The following is a 23,107-nucleotide window of genomic DNA, read 5'->3' as shown; positions in this document are numbered from 1 at the left end:
CCCACATACAAAGCAGATGGTGCACTGTGTAACCAAGACAACCACACATCACAACGACTGCAGGAGCCGAGAGGATTCACAGCATGCCTATATAAAGTTACTTACATTTATTTATGTTTTGCTAACCTTGCATGTGCATTAGCGACTCATTATTATGACAGATTGTGATTACATTTGATTTGGGTCTTTATATCAAATTGCGAGCTGTGTTGATGTGACACTCTAAATAACCGTTAGGTGGCGACAGCTGCTCTTCTCGGATTGAGTGACAGGAGGAGCCAAGACCACAGCTGACATACACAAGAAACATCCGACAGTTTACAAATGTTTGATTATTAAAAACAACGCATTTTCGCAATAATAAGACATATTGTCCAACATTCAGGTATTAGCCGGATTAATGAGGGGCGTGATCAGTTCGCACGCGCTGTGTGTAGCAGACAGGAGGATGCGCGGCTGAGGACTGAAGATCCGCATCCCGACCAGCGCGCCGATAGACAATCAAAGCCACGATGGAGGGGCGAGACGAGTTTTTATGCGGGATTGTTGAGGGTAAGTTGAGCAACACACACATCATTCATCGAGATGCATGGGTGGGAGACATAAACACGACCAAGTAAATGGGATTTATTCGTGCAGTCTCATGAAAGCATGCTGACGTGAATTGGTTGTTATTTTATGAAGCATCATACGCTTTATAGACACATTATATATTGAAATAAGCTCTCTGTTGTATGTAGTGATTTTGTCTCCTGGTAATAGCTATTAAAATGTCCAATTTATCGTTTATGGGCAAGTAGGGCAATTCATATTATTCTGGGTATTTATTTCCATTTGTCTGAAGCAGGGAAGAAGCTGGCCAGAAACCATTACACACAAATCCACAGTTTTCATGAGCAACCACTGGGCGGCGCCATGATGAATCTAATTGCCTGTTTTCTGTTTCTGGTCTCGAGACGCCAAGTTTAAACTGCCAGAAGGAGCTATTCAGAGAAGAACAACTATTTAAGTGTTACTTGGTGTAAAAAATTAATCTACACGCATTTTATGTAATACCTTAAACATTACATTACCCGCTAAGAATATACGCTGATGTGAGAGAAAACACTGGAGACCGGGAATTAAACACTTCCGCGTTCAGGAAAAAGGTGGACAGACCTTTTTCACAGACTGTGATGACGCGTTTCCGCAGCGTAAATCTATCAACTTTTTATATGATCATTTTATATGAGTGTAAGTGTATTCATTTTTCTTTTAAACCTTGGAATTAGTTTTAAAACATAAACTACCAAAGCTACAAGGGGGTTTCTATGGCAGCTGCTGAGAGTGTGACAGTAAATTTAGCATCTTCTCCCATCTGACAGTCTTAATCAACCACTCTCTATTTTTTCTTCTTCTGGAAAGACATTCAGATGTAACAGTTTTTTTTTCTCCTTTTGGGTAAGTGAAAATAATATTTGCTGTGATCTCCCATTCACTGCCATTCACAGCTGTCAAAAGTTTACTTCTGCGTTCCAAATCCCAGAGTGTGAAAAAGGTCTATTGGCCTATCTCCTGTTTGTAGCTCAGTGTTACTTCATTGGCTCGGTGGTTTGTCCTAGCTTACCAGTGAAATACCACCATGCTGGATGCCAGTAGTTTATTCTGACTAGGATTGCGTCAAAATCGACTAGTCGGTCAGTTGTTTGAACGACTAGTTGATTAGTTGGTGTTAAGAATAATAATAGTGTATAATTAGGCTCCGTTATGTTCATGTGACCTCGATCACACATGATTCAGAATAGGAATGCTAAGCACAGCACTTAAACATGAAACTAATCGATATTCATCGATTATATTTTATATTCATCGAGAAATATAAGCTAAATAACTATAGCATTTTATTGCACAAAACTATCAAAGTAAGAGAAGTAAGAAATAAGAAACTCTCCAATATGCACAAAACCACTTATGCACATCCTGAATGTAGAATGACATGTTCCAATGTTGCCAGATCACTTGGAAGTCTCAGATTGATCCTTGCTGGGCTTTCAAAAGCACAAAACTACAAGATAATGATGCGGGTACACATCTAATTCACGAAGCAGTTTAAACCTCTTTACTGCGACTATTTATTTAAACAGTGTCAATCAAAAGACAGAATTAACAAAAGACTTTAATTTCTCAAAAGCACCTCACAAATACAGAAACATTACTCATAGCAGAGGATTTAACGTCCAACAGCGGTCATCTTGTAATGTATGATTGATGTGAAGCTTTGATGGCTGAAACAGAAGCGGTGCATAAAAGGACTAAATTTAAAGCATAAAAGGGATGACATTTCTTACAGAAGTTTTAACTGTGTACTGTAGACTATTATTCACTTTTAAGAACAACAAGCAATAATTATGCAAAAGCATCTCCAAGAAGTTGCTTCTCTCAATGAATTTGAGAATTGCGTCTCCCATTAAAATCACCACCAATAAAAATATTAGTCAGTTGATGGACGACTAGTCGATTAGTCACCCACAGTGGCACATCCCTTCTGTTCCACGGTTGCAAACTTTAGTAATGCACTAGAATGAGTAGCTAGCATTATATGACAGGTCTAATCTGGTCCAGTAGTATTAAGACCATAATTTAAAAGGCTGCATAAATGCTGTTTTGAGTGGGTTGGAATAAAGAGGAAAATAAAGAGGTAAGAGAGAACAGACATTGCTTATTAAATGGCTCCTTGTTCAAGTACAGGAAAACATATGTGTGACTGTGTCTATTTTTGAATTTTTACTCTACTCTTTAGGCTTTTACGGGAGGCCCTGGTCAATGGAGCAAAGGAAGGCTCTATTTCAGTGGTGAGTATTTTATCAGTGAATGCTTGAGGGTTTTTAAAGCAGACAGAGATGAGATTAAAACTCTTTTTATAGGCTTGAATTAATAAAGGAAGATCAAAATATCACACTGCATGTCTGTTTTGTGCAGTTCTGAAGTTATATCAGCGTAATATTAATACTAATACCAAAATCTTTAGAGCAGGGAGGCTGATGGCAAATATATTGCCAATATATTTAATATACAATATAATAAAATTGAAAAAATAAATAAAATAAGATGTACATACATTAATTTCTGAATTTAATTGAACAGTTATTGAACAGTTATTGAACAATTATTTAACAATGATTCTCAAAATTCACTAAAATTTTGAAAACAAAATGTACTTACCTAGAAAGTGATCTATTTCTTCTCATTTGCCAATCGGCCACAGCTATTTGTTGATGCCTTATCTGATAATCTCAAAATGGCCAAATATCGATTAATTTGCCTCATCACTAATAAGGGCTATTTGTTTGGATCATGTTGGTACCATAGTTATGGTGAACTGTGAGAGAGCATTTGGTGTGTTACAGAGGTGTTATGTCATGACGTGTTGGCAAAGAGGTGAATGGCTTTTTATGTGCTAATGACCGGACACACCAGCATGAGCCATAGTTTCACATATCTGCATACATTTGCATAATGGAACCAGTTGCAAGGAGTGGATCCGTTTTTGATCGTTCTCTTATAGCTGTGAATTGAGAGCATGAGTGAAGTAAAGTAAGATAAGAAAGAGAAGAGTGAGAGAGACAGAGAGAGAGAGAGAGAGAGAGAAATAAGATAATGATAATGCTTATAATGAGTGTTATGATGAACAGTGAGACTATTTCTCAGAGATAAGGGTTTGATACAGTAAATATGGCTTGAAAAGATACAGATTTACATGAAGAAGAAAGAAACAAGAGTGTTTCATTAAAGGAATAGTTCACACCAAAATGAAAATTCTGTCATTTACTCACCCATCATGTTGTTCCAAACCCAAATGACTATCTTCCCTCTGTGAAACACAAAAGGAGATTTTGGGCAAAATGTTAGTCTGTCACCTTTCACTTTCACTACATCTTTTTTCCATATAGAGTGGAAGGTGACTGAGGCTAACATTTTGCCAGAAACATAAGGGTCTGTAAATGGTGACAAAATTTAAATTTTTGGGTGAACTTTTTCTTGAACTCTGATCATGTAATGGGATATTTTAGATGGGAACAGAATAAATATGAATATAATGGCTCTGTCCCAGCTCCCCTTCAGTCAAGAGGTAGTTTTCCTTTTTCTACTGCAGTGCTAATTAACAGGCTCACACTTTACCCAGCACACACACACACACACACACACACACACACACACACACACACACACACACACACACACACACACACACACACAAACACGTGCAGACATGCACATGCACCAGTTTATCTGTGTGCCGGATTGGATTAGCAGATGTTGGTGTGATCTGAACATTTTTAATTCCCCTCAGGGGAATTTGCCAGGGAGGTGCTGTTGCGAGGAGCTGTAATCCCCTTTTCTCCCAATTTGGAATGCCCAATTCCCACTACTTAGTAGGTCCTCATGGTGGCGTGGTTACCCACCACATGTCTCAGTTATCTCCGCTTCTGAGACCATCATTCCACGCAACTTATCATTTGGCTCATTGTGCTTGACACCGTGGAGACTCACAGCATGTGGAGGCTCATGCTACTCTCCACGATCCATGCACAAATTACCATGCGCCCCATTGAGAGTGAGAATCACTAATTGCGACCACTAAGAAGTTACCCCATGTGACTCTATCTTTCCTAGCAACCGGGCCAATTTGATTGATTAGGAGACCTGGCTGGAGTCACTCAGCACGCCCTGGATTTGAACTCACGACTCCAGGGGTGGTAGTCAGCGTCAATACTTGCTGAGCTACACAGGCCCCACTTTTATTCTTTCTTTTTCACTTTTTTTAATTACATTTAGTATTTGCAGTTCACTTACTGTAAGTAATCCTGCGGTGTAACAAATTACATTTTGGCATTTTAAAAACTACAATATTCCATGTAGTCTCTCAGTTCAATTGATGCCATAAAATTAGACCTTAGTGCATTTACATTTTTTTTTTTTATATATATTTACATTAAGTATAGCATATAGTATTAGTGGGTCTATGGACAGGTATGTAAAACATAGGATTTTCTTTAAAAATATAAATATTTTGAATATAATATTTGTATATTTCAAAATGTTATCTCTTTTTTAAGCATTTTGGAGGTAATAATATTTGTTAATTTAGCTTTTTTTCAATATTGGGAGTCCCTGGGTCTTTAAGAGTTGAAATCTCCTGACATACAGTAGCAAATTTTACACAGTATTGTTGTGTTTCCCAAATCAAACAGTTTAAACACACTCACCAAAAAGATTATTTCACCTCGAATAAGTTGTTCTGCTCTACCTAGCTAAGGACATTAAATGATTCACTGATAATTTGGAATTAATTTACTGTCTTTCTCCATTTTGCCAGTGGCTCATATGCTCTAAATGCCATAAACATACTGTATTTTCTGTATATATTAGTGTTTAGTGATGATCTGATACTTGTTCCAAACATAAGTATCTTAGAGCCCAGTCTTGTGCTTGAGCCCCTATGTTATGGACAGCACACCAATTCCATTTACCTTAGTGCACTCCAGTACTATATGAACCAGTGAACTTGTGAATTTATATATGTATATCTGTGTAGTGCTTCTGATCATTGACAGAGAAATTAGAGTGTGTGGGAATCCATCTGCACAGGACGAGAGGAGAGATGCGTGAGAGCATCCTACCCACACACAGAGAAAGAAAAGATAGAGAGAGGCACTGGTCCAAACCTGGCCCTGGATGAAAGGATTAATAGTGCAGGAGAAAGGAGGGGTGAGAAAGTGATGAGAACTTTTGCACGCTTGACTGAGAGCAGAGCACCTGTGCTGATGCAGTAGAATCTGAGTAGATGAGGGATAGCAGGAAAGATGTCGGTGAAGAATAGACACACAAAGCGATAGATTATATTTGTGCATTAGCATTGTACGTGATAAGGAGAGGAAGAGACTCAGAATTAGCTTGTATACATGTTTTTGTGTGTAGGCGCTTTCTTGAGGTTAACCTTTGGGGAGTTTCTGTAATATTTCTGAAAATCACAAACTGAGCCTCGGTCTATTTAGAGAGAGTGCTTTTCTCTTGAGAGGACACACACACACACACACACACACACACATTCACACACACATTCACACACACACACACACACACACACACACACACACACACACACACACACATGTTGTGTTTCCATGTTTTATGGGGACTTTCCATAGACATAATGGTTTTTATACTGTACAAACTTTATATTCTATCCCCTAAACCTAACCCTACCCCTAAACCTAACCCTCACAGAAAACTTTATGCATTTTTACATTTTCAAAAAACATAATTTAGTATGATTTATAAGCTGTTTTCCTCATGGGGACCGACAAAATGTCCCCACAAGGTCAAAAATTTCGGGTTTTACTATCCTTATGGGGACATTTGGTCCCCACAAAGTGATAAATACACGCTCACACACACACATTCACACACACATTCACACACACACACACACACACACACACACACACACACACACACACACACACACACACACACACACATTCACACACTCACAGTCACTCACCATCACTTACTGTACTTCATTAACAAGTCTGGAGCCCCATATATCTTCACACACACACACACACTCTCACAGTCACTTACTGTACTTCATTAACAAGTCTGTAGCTCCATATATCTTCACACACATACACACACACACACACACACACACACACACACACACACACACACACACACACACACACACACACACATGTGGAATCTCACCATTTCAGTTATGCTCAAACACAATCACTCTACTCTTTGAAACTGGTTTAGATTTCAAAATAGATGTGACTTTGTACAAACATTCAGAGTTTTTATTTTTCATCTTAATGTTAAAAAACAATATAACAAAGTTTGAAAACGTCTCGTTACTGCCGTAACCTCCATTCCCTGATACAGGGAATGAGATGTTGTGTCGATGTATTGACACTAAGTGTTGCTCTTGGGAGCCCCAAACACCTCAGATCTTTGAGAAAAGGCCAATGAGAATTGGCGAGTGGAATTTGCATGCCAATCCCCTGGACATACGGGTATAAAAGGAGCTGGCTCACAACCACTCATTCAGGTTTTGTCCTGAGGATCCGAGAAAGGGTCCCGGACATTTCAGCGGGTAGTGCAGCATTGTGGCAAAGGGGGCACAACGTCTCGTTCCTTCCATCAGGGAACGGAGGTTACGACAGTGACCGAGACGTTCATTTGTCACACACTCGACGTTGTGTCGATGTAGTGACACTAGGGGTCCCTATACAAAACGGCACAACAGCTGAACTGTGTTACGTGGACCACCGATGCAGGTGCAAGCTGGCCCCAATGCCCCAAAAAATGTTGTGTAGTTCCCCACATTTCCGGGGTGGGGGGGAGAGACGTATCTAATATGGGAGCAGGCCATGCCAGCCGTGGCCTTTTCTCTCTATGTTTTCTCTCCACTTAGTACTTTTTTCGGCTGGGGCGTTTTAACGCTCATTATATGTGTTGAGGAAGGTGTTCTTTTCCTTTCCTATTCTTTTCTATTGAAAAGACCCCACAGAGACCACATCCTGCAAGAAGGGGTGGTTAACATGTGGCAAATATGTCCTGGGCTCACAGCGGCACATGGAAGCAGTGCAGTGGTAGGTCCTGCCTTGAAGGGGAGGAGCTCTACAAACACAGCGACCGGGGAGACACGGGTCTACCAATAGGAAGATACATCACAGGGGGTTACCGGGTAACCGGCACCTGTGGAGCACCTACCCCAGCACAGGGCATGCTATCACACGTACTGGGTCCGACTATGAATTCCTCTGCTGAATTTGAGAGCCAGAGGGCTTGGGAAGAAGGACATCCAGGGTTCACGGGTTAGTGAACTCGCATGGGGGGAAGGAGCGCACGTCATCGGCTCATGGAGGGGAAAGGCACTATACGCAACGATACACCCGGCCAGCTGCCTGTATTTTTTTCTTGCCTGGAGGGGGACAGTTGCCCCTCCAACATCTCTTGCAGGAAGGAATGCACTGACCCGACTGCGCATGTCTGGGAGTCTTCGCCTCAGGAAGAACACCAACTTGTGAACACACACCACTTCCGGGCATAAAGCACGTTGAATACGGCGCCCCAGCCTAACTTGGAGGCATCTATCGTAACCACGACACGCCTCATTTGCTTTTGGGGGACTCCGGCCTGCAGAAATGCAAGGTCTGTCCAAGGGCTGAACAAGTGGTGGCAGCCCAGCGTGATGGCCACGCGATGTGTGCCACAGCGCCATGTCCACCTCGGGACTCAAGTCTGAAGCCAGTTCTGAAGCAGTCTCATATGCATAAACCCGTCCAGCGATGAGGATGCCATATGCCCTAGGAGCCTCTGAAAGTATTTCAGTGGAACCGCTGTCTTGTGCCTGAATGACTTCAGGCAGTTTAGCACTAACTGCACATGCTCGCTTGTGAGGCTCGCTATCATTGAGACAGAGTCTAACTCGGTCTAACTAATAAAGGAGATGCTCTGAACCGGGGAGAGCTTGCTCTTTTTCCAGTTGACCCGAAGCCCTGGTCGGCTGAGGTGCATGAGAACCAGGTCTCTGTGTGGACACAGCAACTCTCGCGAGTGAGCTAATATCAGCCAGTCATCGTAGTAGTTGAGTATGCGGATGCCCACTTCCCTTACCAGGGCAAGAGCTGCCTCTTCGACCTCCGTGAAGATGCAAGGGGACAGGGACAGGCCGAAGGGGAGGACCTTGTACTGATATGCCCGGCCATCGAAAGCAAACCATAGGGAGGGTCTGCCACATTCCTCCCTCGTTCTCTAAGTCCGGCAGCACTAAGGGGACAATTGCATCTGATGCCACAGAACCGGGGTGGACACCTGGCAAACTGAATTGCATAGCCAAGTCAGATGGTCCTGGTGTCATCAAGGATGGTCCTTGATGACAGCCTTCACTGCTTTCTTCACAACCATTGGATACAATTATTTTATTGACATTTTAGATTTGTTTCCAGTGAGATAATTAGTTTATATAGTGACTTTGCTGCTACTCTAGAAACAACATTCTTTTAAAAATAATATATTTTTATCAATTATTTAATAATTGATAAAAACAAACCGAAAAGGAGTATCGATCAGAGTAATAGTATTGATAAAATCCTAACAATACCCATCCCTACTTATAAGGTAATTATATTGCAACCTGCTGGAATTACTAAAGCTTGCAATTAGCTCATTTGTAGGCATGAAGTCAGCAAGAGAATAATCAGACTCTTCCTATGATATCACCCTCTATCAGAAACGGAGGAAGAGACGAGCATCCCCACCATACAGAGCAGGTCCACTGAGGGAGAGACTAGCATCCCTAAACAGTGAGTGAGTGAGTAACACCAGGATGGGTGGGTGGTGGTGGACGGTGCTGGAGTGGGTGTGGATGAGGGCAGTAATTAGGGGTTGCTGTTTTTGTTCTTGTTTTTTTTTTATAAATAAAACTAAAATCATTAAGAGTAAGAAAATGCTCTTTATTAGAATATTAGTTATTCATATTCAGGTTAGCAATGAGCATGTATAAGCAGCATACAAGCACTCCACACAGTCAAAGTCTGTCGCACCCCCCCAAATCCTGATGTCGGCCCTGTATCCAATAGCAATTTGCTTTTTAGAGGTGAATGAACCGGCAGAGGAATTCAGCTCACTGAACACAACCGTTCGGCTCCGAAGAAAAAATCTGAATGAATGGTTGCAGGCCAGCTCCTTTTATTCCCAAATGCAAATGCCACTCCCCAATTCTCATTGGCCTTTTCTCAAAGATCTGAGGTGTTTGGAGCTCCCAAGGGCAACCCCTAGTGTCACTACATCAACATAATATCGAGTGAGTGACAGATAGGGAACTGCCTTGATTACAGCACTAAAACGGTTGTTATTTTCTGCAGAAATCATGATTTTTCTTTTAATTAGAGGCCATAGAAATTGGCATTGACATAATTATAGTTAAAGTATTTCTCTTCTCAGATGGGTGGAATTTCATAGCGGGATCTATCATTCAGATCTGTTTTTTCTCTGCAGAGAAATCGACCCACTGCTGTTGTTAAAGCCAGACTCATTCTCAGCAGGAAATGTGACCTCTTATATTATTAATGGTTCATAATAGTTATGGGATCAATAGATACCTCTATTTTATGTCTCTTTCTCTCTTGCTCACTCTTTCTGGTTCCTGTTTGTCTCTTACTCTCTTCTTACACGGTTTATGTTCTCAGAGCATGATGGAGCAATTTTCTCTTCATGTATGTTTTCTATTCTCCTTTTCTCTATCCCTCATTCACACAGGATGCAAATGTGGGGTTTGAACACGTATCTGTATGGTCCTAAAGATGATCTGAAGCACAGGTTACTATGGAGAGAGGTGTATTCAGCAGACGAAGAGGGTATGTTGAAGCATATGTGTAAAAGTTACACACCATCATAAACCTCATATTGTATCCCAGTATTTCCTTCAGATATCAGCATATAGAAACACTGGTAAAAAGAGTTGAAGTCAATTAAGCTTTTAAGGCAGACAGATTTATTTTAAACTGTGGTGATGTAAAAAGTACATACTGTAAATAAGGTGTACCTGGTTACAGTCATATCTGATACGTAGATGTCCTGTCCTGCTGCTGTTGCTGGGAAACACATTGGTTTCATTTAACTTCATTAGCATGGCTGTCATTTGTGGCCATAGAAAATTACCCTGAAGAAGTTTAGCCATTGGTGCAAAATACTACTGTGCTGGGTAGGATTTCACATCTTAACCAGTTATGCTTTTTTCTAAATTAAACTAAATAAAATTATTATTATTTAGTGTTATATTTGTCTCTGTGCTCATGATTTCAATACAAACCGAATCATAAAAGTATTGCAATAATAAGGTATAGTGTGATGCAATTATCATACAGTATAAAAGTATTATACTTAGACTTAGATCTTCCTATGCTAAGTAGCATATCAGGCAGTAAGGTCTCTCCAGCGTTTCTGGTCTCTGGCCACGGTCTATAATATTATAAATAATATTATAGAGTGTTGCAAATATCATAATCATGTCATATTTAAGATGCCAGCTGATATGCACTGCCAGTATATTTCTGTTTATAATTGTTTATAGGAATGATATTTTTTCCTTTTTCTTTCTCTCTTTACCATAATATTAATATAATTCATGCTGGCAAATTTTTTCTTAAAACCCCTGGAAACCATCCAATTTTTATTTCGCCCATGATCTACAGCTCAGTTGAAAGCTCTGGTTTGTGAAGCAGAGTCGAGGGGACTGAGGTTTGTATATGCTCTTTCCCCTGGTCAAGACATCGTCTTTTCCAGCTCTTGTGACCTCACACTGCTCAAACGCAAACTTAGACAGGTAACTTTTCTCCTCTTCTATCTGCTTGTCTGACTTTCTTCTTTTTGATCTCTCTTTCTTCATTCTCTCACAGATCTGGGTTACAGTTTATTTCTTGTGAACATCTGTCCAGCTGTAGCACCTACATCATTTGTTTTACTATTCTGCAATTTTAAGTATTGCAGTCCCAATTTTCTCTGTTCTTTTTAACCCAACACTAGGTGGCAGACCTGGGGTGTCAGGCCTTTGCCCTCCTTTTTGATGACATTGATCACTCCATGAGCCAGTCTGATACTGAAGCCTTTTCCTCATTTGCTCACGCCCAGGTCTCCGTGGCCAATGAGATCTTCCATTTCTTGGGGGAGCCACCGGTCTTCCTTTTCTGTCCAACTGGTAATACATAGATAGATCTAATTTACAAGTTCTTATCCTAATTCATTACAGCAATAAACCAGTTTGATGGATTGATACTATGCTAAGATTATAATGCAAAGCACTGTATTTACAGTTCTCTGAGAAACTTGTTCTTAATTCTTACAAGAACTCTAAAGAACTTTAAGCACTGTCAACGGTTCCTTCAGTAACCCCATCATAAGTTAAATGCTTTAAAACTTTTGATATACAGTATATGTATTTAACTTCCTTGAGAAAATAAATAGGATATATGAGGCTTGAAGGCTATAAACTTTATTGGGTGACTGGAGGATCTCCAACAGGTCCCACCACTGTGGCATTTGAGGAACCCCACATGGTTTCTAAAGTATCTTTTTTACAATGTATAATCCAACACATACATTACTGAATGGTACCCTAAAAGCAACACTTCCCTTCCAATAGTCTAAAAGTCCCATGCTCTTTCTCTGTGCCTTCCCTTCCATTTTATCTCCTCCATAACAGTCCTGAGCTGTTATTTTTCTCTCTCTAGAGTACTGTAGTTCTCTCTGCACTCCTAGTGTCTCAAAGTCTCCATACCTTCTGATGATTGGAGAGGACCTACTCCCTGGCATCTCCATCATCTGGACCGGTGAGATTCAAGAGACTTTTTCACTGTGTTCTTTAGAAATCAATGATCTTTTGAGTCTTGGCCTAACAGTTCATAAGTAGTGGTGATTTTGATTCATTTCAGTGACTTGATTCTTTTGATTCCATTCACCAAAATGATTAATTAAGATTTGTTCATTGATTAGTTCACTGACCAGATCTTCAAGTCTAACCACACACAAACACAAGACGAGACAGTCACAATGTCCGAGAAAACTGCTTTATTCCAACTAAGCAGGCAACAGTACCAAAACAGGGCAAATCCAGTGAAGAATGGTCAGGGTGAGCGTTAAATCGAAGCCGGGGAATCAAGATAGGGTAAAGGGGCAAATCCAGGAGAGAGTGGTCAACGAGAGCGTAGGGGGTCAAAGCCGGGGTAATCAGAATAAGAATAACCAGTGGGAGCAAAAGACAGGGGAACAAGGGGAGCTGGCAAGCTAAGAGGAAGACAAGATGAGGTCAAAACTAGACGAGACTAGCGGGGGGCAAAGACACGGGAAACTAAATACAATAACCAACCAACGTGAGACGAAAGGGTAGTGATAGATATAGGGGCGAGTGCAGGTGTAAACCATGACAGGTGATGAGACGAGTGCAGGTGAAACTAATGTGCAGGAGTGCAGATGACGCGAGTGCAGGTGGTCATAATGTTCTGGGGGATTGGAAACGCGTGAGGGACTCGAGGAAGGGAGATAACCTACGAGCATGTGAGCGAGTAGGAGCAAAGTGGGCATGAGGGCTTGAGCGAGCAAAAAGAGCGTGAAAAGCTTGAGGGGGCGGAGCGAGGGAGTGAGGTCGAGGGAGTGTGTGTGTGCGACGAAGCAGGGATGGGGCAGAGGAGCGGGGTTCGTGACATCAAGTTACGCCTTTGCGCCTGTAGATAGCACCAAATCACCGGTTTATAAGTTATTGCATTGAACCGAAAGCAGTCAACAATCTAATTATCCTTTATCAGAATTCTACTAAGAGACTTCAGCATTGTAGAGTGTTAAAGCATCATAAGTCTTTCCCCATAAATGACAACAAACATATCTATCATACTGTGAACTGTGCAATTTTCATTGACCAATAGTCGTTTGGTCTCATTTAACGTAACATGAGATCACATTAAACTGTAATGATGAGAGCAGCACTGCAGCTCATGCCTGAATGAGGAGAGGAAGAATCACAGCTCACAGTCCAGATGCACTCTAAACTTTCCAAACAGCTTCAGGTGATGTAGATCACAAAGTATGAGGGAATTATAATGCAAAAATATAAAGTAAATACAGAAGAACTTCGCTCCGCTGAAGCAAAACTTGCATGTTGAACATCTTTAAAGGAAACACCCTGACGTTACATCTTAAATGCAGTTATATTTAATGCGTTATAGATTTATTAAAGGTCAAATAATACAGAAGCAGATCATGTACATAACTCAAACTCCGAAACTGTCATTTTTCTGTGCGGTCAGCGACTTCTCTGTGAGTTGTGGTGTTGTCCCGATCTAAGGGGGAGAGACTGAAACTGCATCCGGCTGATGCACACTCTGTCATGGGGACGCTCATCCCTGGAGCGCGCACGCTTAATGCAGCTAGATTAGAACGTGATGTCTCGTGACTTATTGAATTAGAATTAATGTCAATGTGCATTTCTTAACGTGAAGAAAATTGGCACTATGCAGCTTTATTAATACGATAGAGTTTTTGTTTTGTCAGTAATAGCTAGATTGAAGTGAACAGAAAGTTGAGAGAGGTGAAGTCTTCGCCCCATTATACACTGCAACAAAATATGTTTTTGATTTGTTTTTGTTTTTACCTGTTTTCCAATAGAAATATCTAAAACTCCTCTAAAACAATGTACATTTTCTTTAGCAGCTATACTGCAGAACAAAAAAACATTTCTGAGAATGTTGAAAATAATATCTAAAAATCCTTTAAAAAAAGATGCATTCACCTGAGGAGAAGCATATAAGATATTTAGACTTGCTTCTAGAGAATAGATCTTGAATATATGTATATTTTGTCTTTACTGCACTCACAGAATTATAACCAAGTAAAAAAACACTTATATACAAAATGGGTCAACCAATGACATACTACTTCACAGCCCACTCTAGAATGCTATTGGCTCACGCTAATGTCAGTCTATAAAAGCTCGACAAAGAAAGACAAATGGAATTTGCATATCTACAAATGTACGAAGACACTTTAAAAATAGCCTTTAAACACCATAACCATTTTCACCACAAAAGACCTATAAACGTGTCTTAAGTGCATTTCACCACTTTCTCTCCTTGTTGAACGTGACTGACTCACATGCTGAACTGAACGAACAACACTCCCCCATCTCATTCAGTCTTTTAGCAGATCTTCTTTCATGAGTCATACACAAATTAGTTTATCTTTTACCATTACAATTTACCATTCATACCATCCTTAACAGCCCGCACTCTAATGCTATTGGCTTGCACTGAAGTCAGTCTTTACAGGCATGAAAAGCAGTAGAGCTCATTGGCTTCGAAAGGGAGAGACATCAGTAAAATATGCTCCAACACACAAGCTGTGGCATTCATACAGGAATTCAGTTGGGAATTTGGCTTAAAAAATTCCAGATACCCAGGAAACTAGACAAAACTGAAAAAAATAAAACAGTCACATGGCTCTAATTTAAGACCACAATGTATTAAGTGCAGTGCTATGTGATACGTCATCTGCGTAAAGTCAGTGGTCATGGTCAAGGAGGTCATGCAAGGATATAATTTATAACAAGTAATAAATGAAGACATCCCATTCATAAGACATTAGAAGCTAGTGTAAATGAGCTGTATGCTTTATGTTCTTGCAGCTTTGCGCCCTAAACAATCGAGAGGATCCAGGATCCGACACCTACTGACTATTGTGGCAAAATACTTAATGTGGCGAAGTTTAAAGTTTTTACAACAGGTAAAAGGAGGATTCAGACTGAAATAAAAATATTGCTTATATCAGATTTGTTTGAAATTAAGATTAAAAGGCTCACTGCAACGACAGTTGTAAGTGCCATGAAGAAAAGAAAGAGTAAAGATGGAGTAAATCATCAATATGCAGAATTTCAGCACCACTGGAAATGAACAGCGAACAATATATGTTAGGCCATAAAAATCAGACTGTCCCACTGAAATCAGAAACATAGTAACTACGTCCTTCTTAAATGTCAGTTATAGCTCTATGACATGCTCTTTATACACATGGAAAAGGTAGTTGGAACAGATTGGATGTACAGTAGGCTCTGTTAAGTTATAGAGAATATAAGTATATTTTAATCATATTGATCTACAGTCACACAACATCATGGCTTAACTGTAATTGTCAGGGACATACTTTTATGCTCCACTGTAATTCCAAAGACATGAAATGTGATAGTGCCTAACACAGGTACAAAAATACAGCCCATAGAATTAATACTAATGGAACTAAACTAAATACATTTTAGAAAACAAAAATGAGAAAATGTTTAGAAAAAAAAAACAAAATACAAAAATGAAAGCAATGATAACCCTGAATCAGTGTCAGTTTATGTAACACATAGCCAAATAATTCCTGCGTAGAAAGCTGTCCTGTGCAGTGGCGGATCTAGAGATTTTTTCCTGGGGTGGCAAAGGGGTGGCATGAGGTTTCAGGAGGGGGGCCATGGAAATTATTCATAATTTAAAATGCTACGGTTTTCATTGAATGTGTTTTGTTCTCTACACTACATTACACAGAGTGGGAGTCAAATCAGAGATGTAGATGGGTTTTTGGATGGTGTGGGTCTTAATTTGTGAATTGTGGACACTTTCTCTGTGTAATCACTATCAACAGTCTGTGTAGTCTATACTTAAATTGTACTTTGTGAAAAAGCAATTATTGGGGGTTTGGGGTATGCTCCCCAGGAGATAAAAATATGTCTTCTAGTGAGTTTTGAGGGAATATGGACAGATTTAATCATTCACCATAAACCATCAATAGATTTAGGTTATCTGGATTGAAACAAGATTATAATGCAGGATTGTTGCAATGATAACCATGACTGTCAAAACATTTCCCTCTGATTCAATAAAGACTCAGTGAAGTACCTTTTTAGTCAAAATTATTTTTGGATTTATTACAATATAACATACAACAATTGACATTCTTATGTACATTTAATTAATCTCTCTCTCACACACACACACACACACACACACTCTCTCTCTCTCTCTTTCTCTCTCTAAACTGCTAATCACTTGAGGGCAAACATCAAAAACACAATTTTCTGAGGCAAGACCTCAAAATCCAGAAGGAACTATGGAATTCATATTAACTAGGCCTATAGTTTAGGCATTTCATCTCAAGATAAACATTTATAGATTCCAGGCATTTGTGAGGCTCCATACTGTATGCAGCAAACATACGAAAAAGAACATCTTGAACTGAAAAACACTAACTTGATAAAATTATAACCTAATGCAATTTTCTTATTTGCAAGATGCTGTTATTTTATTGCACATGACTATTAAACTGTACAGGTTAAATCAATTGCAGACGGCGGTTTCCATGAATGCTAGAAAAGCGTTGAACAAACTCGTTTAAGTCCACTGCTTTTGCACGGTCACTCTCAATGCTGAGCACAGCTAAATGGGACAATCTCTCAGTTAGCATAGTTGAGCGCAGGTGATTTTTACGAGTTTTAGAGTGGAAAAACTGCGCTCACATCCAGCTGTGGTAACTGGTAAAACAGCTGCAATCTTGCATAAACGATGCATCTCATAAAACACCTCTTTAAAAGGGTCCAAATAACCTAGCAGTTCAATCAAAGATGAAGGGCAATTTTTTCCATCTCTTTTACTCCTTGCAAAAAGCCTCTCAACCTGAGCGACTTCATTTTTCAGATCCTCAATATTTGAGCCATATGCTTCAGCAAGCAGCAAGACAATATCCTCTTTTAAGAAGTGATTGCTAACTGGGTTTAGCCCCTGTAAGCCTTTCATTATATTGCAACTGGGCGCTGAAAAACGCTTCTGCATTTCCCCAATAATGGAGTCCATTATGGGCAGGAATATGTTTGTTCTAAAGGCATCCTTGCCATTAACTTGGCTTCTGTGACCAAGTGTGGATGTGACATAACTGTCATTTAGTGCTCTGGGTGTCTGTTTGGCTCTTTTTAGCCTAACAGTGATGGGGATGTTGCAGGTTTCACATGTGTGGATTACTGTGTTCCACAGCTCATTAAAGTACTCATCCTCATTGCGATGCTCTTCAAAGGTCTCCCTGAGGGTCTCAATTAAGTCTACAGCTCTGAGGAGATCCAAGTTTGGGGACTGTAGCAGCTCAGACAAAAACTTTGCGTCACCCAGCACCTGTCTAAATATGGCAAGTAGCCCAATTAAGTTCAGGTCAATTTGAGACATTAACCCTCGGGCCTTCGTAGATCTTTCAGGATCAACCTCATATGATATGTCATCCAACACTTTGAGTACTGCAGGCAATCTATCAAAAAGGTTCCTACAGGCAATGCCGCGACAGGCCCATCTGGTGTCGCTGAGGCTTTGAAGTTCTCTAGGGGGGCCACTAAACATCTCCGCTTGTACTTCAATCCACTTTTGATGGACATAAGAGCCGGAAAGAAACACATACAATTGCTGGAGCAAAGTAAAAACTCCCCAGCCTCAGGGACCTTTTTGACGCTAATCGACAATGACCAAATTTAAGCAATGAGCATTGCAGTGGACATAAAAAGCATATTTGGCTACTTGTCTAACTCTTGTCTGCACCCCTGAGCACCGGCCACTCATAACTGCAGCGCCGTCGTACCCTTGGCCCACTAAATTCTCCTTGTATTCAAGGCCATACTGCTCCAAAGAAGAGATGATTTTGGTAGCTAAGGAGCTGGCATCCAAATGTTCGGCTTCCCAAAAGCCTAAGAAGCCCTCCCGTACAGCTCCCTCATAATAATACCTTAAGACTATGGACAACTGCTCCCTTTTGCTGAGATCTTTTGTTTCAGTCAGATGTAACAGAGAAGTACTGACTCGATTTGACTTCTTTTAGTATGTCCTCCTGGACCATCCCTGCCAGGATTTGTAATATTTCGTTTTGGATATTTTTGGAAGTATACGTCGCATTGCGGGGGCCTTCTGATAGTCTTTTTTGAATAAAAGAATCATGATCTCCTACTACGTGCAAAATCTCAAGGAAATTGCCTCTGTTCCTAGACTCATCATTTTCATTATGTCCACGCTGAGCTATATTCTGTATTGCAGTAAGACACAATACCTGACCTATAGTCTTTATGTATTGTTGATTCTCTTTTATCTGTTTGCGATTCTTATCATTCATCATGCCTAATACTGATATGTTGCGTTTCATCATCTTTTGATGATCTCGCCATGTGGTCATTGCATTCAAATGCGCCTCAGATTTGGAATGTACACTAAAGCCACCATCTTTGAAAGTGGCCTTGCACCAGTTTTTGTATCCCGCAGAAGAGGTATAAACAGTTTTGCTAGACGAAAAATGCCGGCATGCAAAGCAATACGCAGCGTCCATGGCCACTGAATATTCCAACCAAGGATATTCCTCATACCACTGTCCATGGAAGCTCCTCCTTGCCCCTCCCTGCATGGTTTTGGGAAATACCTTTAACACAGGTTGTGTCGGATCATCTGCCTTCAGCTTTGATATATCTGAGAAGAGAAAACAAAACAAAATCACAGTACTGACAACATATTAAAATTTTTGTTGCATTTATCTAAACAAGATCAGTTTTAATTTTGCCGCCTAGAGTTGGACATGTCTTTATTACAGCAGTGATTCAACATACCATGAGGGCCAGCTTGACATTCGCTGCTCCTAGCCATCTCTCCAGTTTCACTTTCACACTCTTCACTGATTTGCCCTCTCTCTCGTCCTACATTTCCCTCTTCTTCAGTGGGCTGCTCCAGCCCCGCATGCTGCTCATGACCCTCATATTGACCCTGCCCCTCGTCCTGCTCATGACCCTCGGTCTGCTCTAGTCTCTCATGCTGCTCCTGCCCCTCACACTGCTTCTGGCCCTCAGTCCGCCTTAGTGTCTCCTGCTGCTCCTGAACCTTGGTCTGCTTCTGGCCCTCGGTCTGCTCCAGTCTCTTGTGCTGCTCATCTTTGTCTAACTTCTCTCCAGTCTCCCTTCTTCTCTCCCTGTCTTCTCCACCTGTGTCTAGTTCCCCCTTTTTTCTTGGGTTGAAAGAACTTGGCTATGCCAAACCTTTTCATTTTGCATCCTAATCTGACCTGCAGTTTGTCAAACGTAAAAATAGCATGTTGGTTAAAACCATGTTGTACAATTCCAATTCATCTATCCATGTTAATTGAATCTTAATCCTTAGTAAAATGTAAATACTTTAACTAGGTTCATACTATTGTGTATTCCCATCATGAGAAGTTTTTAACTAACAATGCTGCAGAGCCATGAACAGCTGTTAACAATGTTACGGTTTATTTCCTCTAGTTGATCATGATTTTTGCAAGTTTGGTCATGGCACTGATACATTGTATGAAATACCAGTATCATGTGGAATGTAGTGGAATTTTTGTTTTTAATAAAAATGCACTCACTTCAGTAAGTTGAAGTAATTGTACAGAAATACATTTCAAATTGCATAAGCTACTAAGACAAATGTGGTTAATCATGCATCAGATGCTGTGCTGGCCTCAGCTTTATGTTGGTTCATCTACCAGCAAACCCAATGAAATATTTAACTGGAATCTAAGCAATTACATCTCATGCACTAAGCATGTGATGTGCTGACATCAGCTTCAAATGTCTAGACTAGTAGCCTACTCTGAGTACGTGAGTCACACGTGCAGTGCTTGTGCATCACCAGCTTATGACACTGCTTAGATATCTCAGTTTAATTTGGCATTTTGACCATTTTTCAAAATTGGATAGTCATAGATGCTGGGAAAGTGGATGCATGACAGCAGTAACATTAGTTTAAACACACTCAAAGAGCTAGACTAACGCTAGACCCTTATTCTGACTGACGATCATGGACAAATTCGATGAGACAACAAAGTATTGCGGATGTAAATAACGTAACAATGTGGTTGTTGCAGGGTTAACTGTCTGCTATGGACTTTTTTGACTTTGTGTCAAAAACTTACCTCAAAACTCACTGCTGCTTATCAGCCTCTCTTCTCCGACTCCGATGCACTATCCAAGCTGCTCTGCTGGCGTGACTGACTGGTGAAATTTCGCGGGGGTCGCTGCCGTGCTGGTGATGGGTGAAACCATTGTGAGGGGGAGGGGATTCTAAATCGGCGATTTCTGTTTGAGAGGAGTTTGGTGCGGGTCTCATTGGCCTTCAACGTGTAGGCTATGAACATAAAATATACTTAAAAAAATATTATCTGATTTATAAATGGGGTGGCAACAGGGGTGGCAAGACTGTATCCCAGGGGTGGCAGCTGCCACCCTTTGCCACCCCGTAGATCCGCCCCTGGTCCTGTGTTATGACTCGGCTGCACAAAAATGTTTGTTAATTTGTACTGAAACTGAATATTCGCTAAGGGACAATTCCTGCATTCACATGTTTGTTCATCACTGTCCTGTAGGAAATAAAGTGATATCACGGGAACTGAGTGCTGATTCATTAGCTGAGGTCCAATCTGTGCTTCGACGGCCTCCCCTCGTTTGGGACAACCTCCATGCCAATGATTATGACACCCGACGTGTCTTCCTGGGGCCTTTTAAGGGTCGCCCCCCTGGACTAAGGGCCCATCTGAGGGGTCTGCTGCTAAATCCGAACTGCGAGTTTGAAGCCAACTTCATCCCTCTGCACACCTTGGGGAGCTGGCATAAAGAAGGAAAAGAAGAGGGGAAAGGTGAGAGTAGAATGAGTGTGGAAAGAGGAATAATATTAGCAGCAGATAAGAGGACACTGTAGCTAATGACTGGCTAAGATGGACTAGAATCCATGAAAATATTTTCAAATGCTCAGTAACATAGCAAAATGTGTGAACCAGTGGTTCTCAGTTTTTTTTTGGTCAAGGCCCCTTTGAAACATACACCCTGTAATTAAAAACAAAAAATTGGAATGAACTTAGAAATCATTGGAATGCTTTTTTTTTTTTTTTATAATTATGAATTAACTTTTTGTCTCTAAGCCTACATTGTTCTGTTATTTTCTGTATCCTTTCTGTGTTAAATTTGTTTTTAATGATATACTTTTTTTAAATATTCAGAAATAAAATGCATAAAAAAAACGATACTGATTTGTATAAGCAATGTTGGATGAACAGCTCACCCAAATTTTTTTATTCTATTATCACTTCTCACCCTCAAGTCTTTCCAAACCAATTTGACTTTTTTCATCCTGAAGCACAAGGATGAGGCATAAGAGGATTGTGATTGTGACTGTAATGCTCCAAAACCAAATAAAAGCACCATAAAATTGTCCATATCACTAGTGTGCTATATTTCAAGCCTTCTAAAGTCATATGATTTCATTGTGCAAGGAAAGGACAGAAATGTAAGTCTTAATTCACTGAAAATCTTCTCCTTTACCCATTTTAATCTGTCGCACACACAGATCTCCCCTTTTTCTCTCCAAATTGGAATGCCCAATTCCCAATGCGCTATTAATTCCTCGTGGTGGCGTAGTGACTCATCTCAATCTGGGTGGCGGAGGACGAATCTCAGTTGCCTCCTCATCTGAGACCATTAATCCGCACATCTTATAATGTGGCTTGTTGAGCGTGTTACTGCAGAGACATAGCACATGTGGAGGCTCACGCTATTCTCCGTGGCATCCATGCACAACTCACCACTTGCCCCACCGAGAGCGAACCACATTATAGCGACCATGAGGAGGTTACCCCATGTGACCCCATTACCCTCCCTAGCAACCGGGCCAATTTGGTTACTTAGGAGACCTGGCTGGAGTCACTCAGCATGCCCTGGATTCTAACTCGTGACTCTAGTGGTGGTAGTTAGCATCTTAACTCGCTGAGCTATCCAGGCCCCCCACAAGAAAGTCTTTGTTGTGTGGTGAGCAGTGGAGACCTGTGCATTTTAAGTCTAGGCTTTCAGTGCAATTCATGCCATTAAGAAAACACCTTATGGGCATCATACATTATGTCGCAGCCAACTAATAATACCAGCTGATGGCAAAAATCGTCAACGAACGAAAGCCAAAATTGAAACGACACTGAATGCTCTAATCTTAACTGCAGCATTATTGTTTTGTGAAATATTTATTAAATAAAGAGTTGGATACGTCTCTCGAATGGACATTCAAAAATCATAATGTTTAACATGAATCTACCAAGGAGGTCTATAATACCTGGAAAAGGTATCTGATAATATTTGCGATTTTAAATGTTGCTTGCAATAAATTTAACTGAATGCTCAAGACATCCCAATTTACACTTTGAAAAGTCCTGATGTTGCTATAACAATGCAATAAGCACTTACCAAATGAATTGAAGTCAAAATCAGCCCTCCTTTCCTAATTAATAAATAAAGCGATCACACGGTCATGCAGAACATCTCAAGTTTATAAAGCAATGAGGATCCCTTTCTCAATAATGGTAGTGATGACAGCCGTCTCGGTCTTGATCTCGCGCTCTTCGCTTTCAAATTATGTACATTACTTAATGCAATTTGCATCACTCAAGGCCAGCTAGAAGGCCTGGACTGGTCTTATCTAAAAGACTACACCCACCAAGAACAAATAAATCAATCTGATTGGCT

At 40.5% G+C, this 23,107-nt stretch overlaps 1 protein-coding gene across 2 annotated transcripts in view; it reads left to right on the top strand.

Moving 5' to 3' along the window:
- Positions 1–275: 275 nt before the first annotated feature.
- Positions 276–23,107, top strand: part of si:dkey-183c6.8 (protein O-GlcNAcase) — a 33,112-nt gene continuing 10,280 nt past the window's right edge. For both annotated transcript variants that reach the window (XM_052128435.1, XM_052128375.1), the window contains exons 1-7: positions 276–552; positions 2,780–2,831; positions 10,309–10,406; positions 11,244–11,374; positions 11,575–11,746; positions 12,279–12,377; positions 20,968–21,237. In XM_052128435.1, coding sequence (XP_051984395.1) covers positions 513–552; positions 2,780–2,831; positions 10,309–10,406; positions 11,244–11,374; positions 11,575–11,746; positions 12,279–12,377; positions 20,968–21,237 — 862 coding nt within the window. In that variant the 5' untranslated portion in view covers positions 276–512. The remainder of the gene's footprint in view (positions 553–2,779; positions 2,832–10,308; positions 10,407–11,243; positions 11,375–11,574; positions 11,747–12,278; positions 12,378–20,967; positions 21,238–23,107) is intronic.

This window comes from Xyrauchen texanus, chromosome 1 (assembly GCF_025860055.1).
Source record: "Xyrauchen texanus isolate HMW12.3.18 chromosome 1, RBS_HiC_50CHRs, whole genome shotgun sequence".
Taxonomy (NCBI): domain Eukaryota; kingdom Metazoa; phylum Chordata; class Actinopteri; order Cypriniformes; family Catostomidae; genus Xyrauchen; species Xyrauchen texanus.
The sequence above is the reverse complement of the archived record's forward strand: the minus strand, read 5'-3'. Positions and strand labels throughout refer to the sequence as shown.